This window comes from Verticillium dahliae, genomic scaffold, assembly GCF_000150675.1.
Source record: "Verticillium dahliae VdLs.17 supercont1.13 genomic scaffold, whole genome shotgun sequence".
In the NCBI taxonomy this organism is placed as follows: Eukaryota; Fungi; Ascomycota; class Sordariomycetes; order Glomerellales; family Plectosphaerellaceae; genus Verticillium; species Verticillium dahliae.
Genome location: NW_009276944.1, coordinates 454,573 through 460,572, shown reverse-complemented (window position 1 = coordinate 460,572; position 6,000 = coordinate 454,573). Strand labels below are relative to the sequence as shown.

The 6,000-nt window shown below is 58.8% G+C and overlaps 3 protein-coding genes across 3 annotated transcripts; 1 reads left to right on the top strand and 2 right to left on the bottom strand.

Annotated features, from left to right (window-relative positions):
- Positions 1-144: 144 nt before the first annotated feature.
- Positions 145-567, top strand: VDAG_06095 (uncharacterized protein; the record flags this gene model as incomplete). The annotated part of the gene is made up of 1 exon (XM_009659109.1): positions 145-567. The coding sequence occupies one exon, from the start codon at positions 145-147 to the stop codon at positions 565-567; it is 423 nt and encodes a 140-aa protein (XP_009657404.1).
- Positions 568-812: 245 nt separating this feature from the next.
- On the bottom strand, positions 813-1,763 carry VDAG_06094 (mitochondrial hypoxia responsive domain-containing protein; the record flags this gene model as incomplete). Its single annotated transcript, XM_009659108.1, has 1 exon — positions 813-1,763. One exon carries the CDS (start codon positions 1,761-1,763, stop codon positions 1,059-1,061), a length of 705 nt encoding a protein of 234 aa, XP_009657403.1. The 3' UTR covers positions 813-1,058.
- Positions 1,764-2,702: 939 nt separating this feature from the next.
- On the bottom strand, positions 2,703-4,607 carry VDAG_06093 (uncharacterized protein; the record flags this gene model as incomplete). The annotated part of the gene is made up of 6 exons (XM_009659107.1): positions 2,703-2,946; positions 3,295-3,323; positions 3,497-3,785; positions 3,856-3,936; positions 4,241-4,322; positions 4,433-4,607. The coding sequence occupies 6 exons, from the start codon at positions 4,605-4,607 to the stop codon at positions 2,703-2,705; spliced, it is 900 nt and encodes a 299-aa protein (XP_009657402.1).
- Positions 4,608-6,000: the final 1,393 nt, after the last annotated feature.

The following is a 6,000-nucleotide window of genomic DNA, read 5'->3' as shown; positions in this document are numbered from 1 at the left end:
CGCGCCCTACAACGCATATAGACGTCTCGAACGTCAGCGACGTCAACAAGATGTCGTGGCGCCTCGTGTCGAGCCCCCGACAAGGACAAGCCGGCGTCGGCGCCCCCGCCCCGCCCCAAGGCCCGCGGCTACCACACGGCCAACATGGTCGGCAGCAAGCTCATCATCTACGGCGGCTCCGACGGCGGCGAGTGCTTCAACGACGTCTGGGTCTACGACGTCGACGCCCAGGCCTGGCGCCTCGTCGACATACCCGTCACCTACCGCCGCCTGTCCCACACGGCCACCCTCGTCGGCTCCTACCTCTTCATCATTGGCGGCCACGACGGCAACGAGTACGCCAACGACGTGCTGCTCCTCAACCTCGTCACCATGTCCTGGGACCGCCGCCGCGTCTACGGCCTGCCGCCGAGCGGCCGCGGCTACCACGGCACCGTCCTCTACGACAGTCGCCTCTTCACCATTGGGGGCTTCGACGGCAGCGAGGTCTTTGGCGACGTCTGGATCCTGGAGCTGGCGGTGCATGCGTATTACTCGCAGATCAGCCACTTTACCATTGAGGTGTAGTTCAGCCGTTCCTCGGTGGCCAGATGCAGGCTTTGCGTTTTTTTTTTTCCATGGCTCATAGTTCTTTCTTCATGCCTTTCACGTAGTGCAGCGTTGATCTCGGTGTCGGATGGTCGGATGGCCCCCCCAGCGTTGGCTTTAGATGGGAAGGCGGACTCTTTGATGTACCATTTTGTTGCGCCATGGGTGGAGGGATCCAAGTTCAATGTGTTACACGATATAGCGTCAGATGCAAAAGCAAAGAGTAGCGGGAGGTATGATGAGTTCCATTATGATTTTGACCCATGATGACTTTGACCTTTTTTTTTCGCTTCCATCACCACGCAACTCGTACACGCTCTGTAATCTGTAGAGCACTCCAAACGCCATTATAAAACAAGGAATAAAAAATGGGCATCAATCATGCCTCTATCTCCCCGATCCCAGCCCAACGCCTCCAGACAAGGTCCTCGCTGCATTTCGATCGATCGCTCCGCAAAAAGACGGCACGCTCACTGCTTCTGCGGGACCTTTGTGCTCTCGCGGTCCTTGATCCTCTTCTCCTCGGCAGCGACCATGTCCTTCCACAGGTCCTGGCCCTCATACTCCTCCTTGTGGACCTTCTTCTCAATGAGGTGCTTGTGCTCGGGGTCGTCGGGGTCGAGGACCATGACCGTCTCCCAGCGGCCCTCGCCCCTCTTGGCGTCGTTCATCTCAAACACGGCCGTGACGACGAGGACGGCGACGGTGAGGGCCTGGGCGTAGACGCGGGCCTGGACGAGGCGCTGGGCGCCCGTGAGGTACTTTTGGCGGTTGACAATGGCCATGGCGGCGGCCATGGAGGCGATCCACGAGCCGAAGACGATGCCGTAGCGGTTCGTGCGCCCCCAGCGCATAAAGGCGTCCTGGGCGCTCTCGTTCTGGTGCGCCAGCTCGCGCGCGCGCTGCGACGCGTCCTGGTAGCCGTACATGGGGTCCTTGGCGTGGGCGAACTTGATCGACTCGCGGTCGGCGTTGACAATGGCGCCAAAGGTCGCCGTCGACGTGACGAGGAAGGTGCGGAACGGGAGCGTCAGGGCGCGGAACGCGGGGTAGCGTCGCGAGGCGAACATGGTGCCTGCGAGGCCGCCGACGAGGCCGAGGGTGCCGCCTATGGCGCCGCCCTTGAGCACGACGTTGTAGTGCGCCCTCTCTTCTTCCTGGCTGAGGACCTTCATTGTGTTTGGGTGTTTGTGTGTTTGTGATGGTGGTCTATGTCGGGAGAGCAGACGGCTCAACTGGCAGGCAAAATGTCCAACGGTGAGAGGATGGATCCAAAGAGTGGTTCGAGATGAGATCAAGAGTGTGACTCTCCGTCAATGGATGATGTGATGCGATCGTACTAGAGATAGGGGAGTCGAAAAGATCCAAGACCCTTTTATTCAAGCTGCAGGAATCGTGTGCACGGCAACAGGGAAAGGGATGGGAGAAACCGTGTGCACCAGGCGAGCAGAGGACGAAAATCACGTACGGCGATTGAAGCTCCAGCAACAGCTCAGTCTCGGCAGGCGGCAGCGGAAAGTGGTGTCATCGATCATCATCAGGGCAGGCACGACGGGAGACTGACGTAACGACAAAATTCACGTCTTGGACCCCGAGAAACATCCGACCTCCCCTCTCATTGGCTCCTCGCTGCCTATTTGGCTGAATCAGCAGCACGCAGTCCGGGAGACCCCGAAACCGTCGAAGAAGGCGCCCAAGGTCATCTGATGCCCGCCGCTTGCAACCCGCATTTCGCCGTTTGCTGGCGATACGCCGAACAGCGAAGCCCACCCGTTCAGATCCCGACACAACCACCGCCAACCACTGCGTGTGCACCTCGAGCCTCAGCTCACTCCAAGCCTGCCCACCTCACCCAGTCAGTACACATGCAACATGGTACGCGCACCACCCGCAGGACCTGCTCACGTGCCCAGCCAAGGGGGAAAACAAAAAAAGACCGGCCTCGACTCGACACAAGCGACAGCCACACCACCAGCCATCAGCCCTGCCACGATCGATGCATCTCCGCCCTCGCTAACCATTTTCTGCCATGGCACGATTCTTTTCAGATCGTGTGCATCCCCAATGCGAAATGTGCGACCGAGACCCAAGGAAAACCATTGCCTCTCCCGTTGCTAGGTATCTGACTCAGGCATTGCTGACAGTTGTCCTAAAATCTCCGACACTGTTTCCTTGACCCCATCCGGAGCGTCTCCAGCCTGGGCAGAGGACAATTTTATGGCGTCTTCGTACCTGCATGTGTCGAAAAGTGTCATGGCAAATACGTGCGGGTGGCGGCTCGACTCCAGCTCGTCGTTGACAACACCATGATCGAATTTGGACTGGACAACCTCTTCGATAGGACCGCAGCCGTCTTTGCTGTTACTGGTAAGGAAGCAGCACCCGCACACCAGATTGGGTGGTCAGATGTCTCTGAGCCCCGGGAATGAGATTCAGGGTCTCGACACTTGCGTCGCCCAGGTCTCAGCTTGCCCTCCGCTCCGTCCGGGGGACTGGCTTGCCTCGGAAACACGAGACGATCTCTCATCTCGTCTCCTTTTCGCTCCTGCCTCGAGTCGTCCCTCACATGCCAAGTCTGTCCTGTGACCCCTCCAGCGAGGACGACGGGGTAAAATCCGTTCACCCCAAACACCTTGTTCCGTGGATGCTCCCAGGCGGCGCCACCCCCCCCCCCCCCCCCCCCCCCCACGCCGCCAATGCACGCACGCCCATGTAATGCCCAACAATATAGTGCCCTAATCCAGGAGATCGCGTGTAGCTTGTCCGAATTGCAGGGCCCCATCTTCCACAGTACCTAGTTCATATTGCTGGCGACACTTGTCCTCAACGTTAAGCGCCCCCTCCGTGATGAACACGATCAGCCCAGTACAATATGCTCGATTTTAACCGGCGGCGTGGCTGATCTTACCTCCAAGGGGGAACTGCTCGGCTGTCCTGACGACGATCCTGCGCTCCGGGCGGTGAGCCTCATGAAGATCCGTCCCGCTTGGTTGCATTTCCGAAATTCAGGGTCTTTCATGCGCCTCGTCCGCCTCGCCCTTGGCCGCCCGCCCACATTGTGCCTCACGGTCCAGCACGAGAACCACAATAGGACCCTTTTTTGCCCTCTGCAAACGAGTCCAAGAGACGGGGCCGGTCCGAGCAGAGCAACAAAGACACGAAGAGGGGCATTGTTGTTGTTGACACGAATGTTGTCCCTGTGTGAGCGGTCCCAGCGATCATCCTTCCTCTTCTGGAACCCTTCCACGATCCCTGTGCGCGACGCACATTTGTAGCGCAGTCGTAGCGGCCGAGCTCAACAGAGCACTCGCTCGGCTCGTGTCCGCCACTCGTTGACACTTGACACTGCTGTGCTGATTTCAGGGTCCTGCAGTGCTGCTGCTCCGGAGACCAAGCCCCATTCGGCACCCAGCGTGACTCCCCTAGTCCGCCAACCCGCCAGCCCGCCGCTGTTTGGTCTCGCCAGCCAGCCTGTCACAGGGCAGGGCCAGACCATCACCCGAACCACTGCCATGGTTCTCTATCGTCAATGTGTTCCTAGATTGCCGAGGGCCCGGCCACAGCATCTGACATGCCCAAAACGACGGCCAAAAGGGCCACCACCGAGGCTCGACATCTCCGCCCATTCGATGCGAGACGAGGTTCGACTCACTTCGCTACGGCACTTGCCACTTTGAGCCCCCATCCGATAGTTGAAACCAGCTGGGGCTTTTGCTCCGCCGGCTCTGCGCTGCCTGTTGACGGAATTTCTTTTTTTTTGTCGGTGGCCCCTCTCTCGTCGTGTGCCTAGGGGTCCCTCAGATCCGCTCAAGTCTGCAACGCAAATTGCACCGACTGCACCCACCTGCAGCTTTGATGTGGCCTTGTCGTTCCCGTTCGTTTGTCTGCCGCGTAGGCGGCATTCTCCGTGCTTGCCGTAGCGTCGCGTCGTCCATGTGGCAGTCCTTTTTCTGCCCAGACATTCGCCGCTGGGCTTCCCTTCTAGGCAGAGCCGCCTCAGCCAAGGAGGCTCCATCCATGGTCTGTGCTCGAGCCTGACATCTGAGGCGACATTGTATGCCGAAGCTAAAAAGACCTCGACACCCAGAAGACGATGGAGACAATGCCACGCGCTGCGGGAGCACATTTCCATAACTGGGGTATTCCCGGTGCCGCTTTCACCAACCATCGTCAGCCGAGTCAGGCCGGGCTCGGCCTCGGCGTCATCGGCGGCGCCACCTCGCGAGGATCCAGGAACGACCGTGTCGCCTTACGTACAACGCTCAGGTGGGCGGCGTGACCAATTGTCCTGTCACAGGCTCGCCGACCGACGGGAGGCTTGTCTACCTGCCGTGCTCTCATTTTGGGCTGTTTCCTTGGCTCCCACTGCCCCCTCCGAGAATCTGAATCCAGAAACCAGTGGTGTGCAAGCTCCCGGCCAGCCGGGGCCCGGGAGGCTATGCCGAGTTGGCAGCCCCAGCCATCCGGACCAATCTTGTGTCACCACTGGCGAGCCCCGCTAAAGGGAAAGCACTCGTTCGACCAAGGCACAACTACCTTGCCACCAATTTCCAGGTGCAAATGGCTACCGTATCGATCTCGGTCAATCCATGGTCGAACTGGCAAGCCACCTGGAAAGCGCTCAGGAAGTCGTCCGGCCGTGAACATGGCCCAGGCGACACGAACGTCTCACATGTGCCTGCCAAGGCGAGCAAAGATCTTCCGGGATGGAGGCTTCTGAATCCACCTGAGCCGCCCACAAAAGAGTGGGTTAGTGATGTCAACATACTTGCTCCAAGTCGGTTGAGATCAGGAAGCCATCGCCAGATCGATCTGAAAGGGTTGGTCGCTTGGTGACGGCGCCGACAAGGTCTCCACCGTGATGTATTGCAATATGCCGGCCGCTGATCACACCTCCTGGGCCCCAGATGATGCCCCCCAAGTCAACTGGTGCCTCTTGCATATTGCCGACGCGGTCCAAACGACTGATTGTCGTAATGTCTGTCCATCATTGCTTGTTGATCTTAGCATCTTTGCTGCCGATAATGTGCAGCAAATGAAGCCGATGGAGAGGGAATGGCCTCTGATGAGATCATGAACGGAGCGGACTCGGTGCACACAGGTCAAGGTTGAGGCCCGATAGTACCATGCATGTACGATGTCATGTCGTCTGCAAGTATAGCTCGCGAGTCAACAGCCCAGCGGTTGGGATTCGCAACTCTCTCTACTAGATTTTGTCGAGCCACCGACCCGTAGCTTACTGGACACGGTCTTGGCAAGCAACCGTTGTCCAGACATTGAGCTCAAGGCATATGTATGCCTTGCTGCCATCGCGCCCTCTCACTGGAAATGGCCTAGGCCAACTTCTGAAGCTGCATAGCCCGTCAGCCCTTTGTGGTCGAAGCTCCATCAGTGAGAGACCGAGTGGGTGTG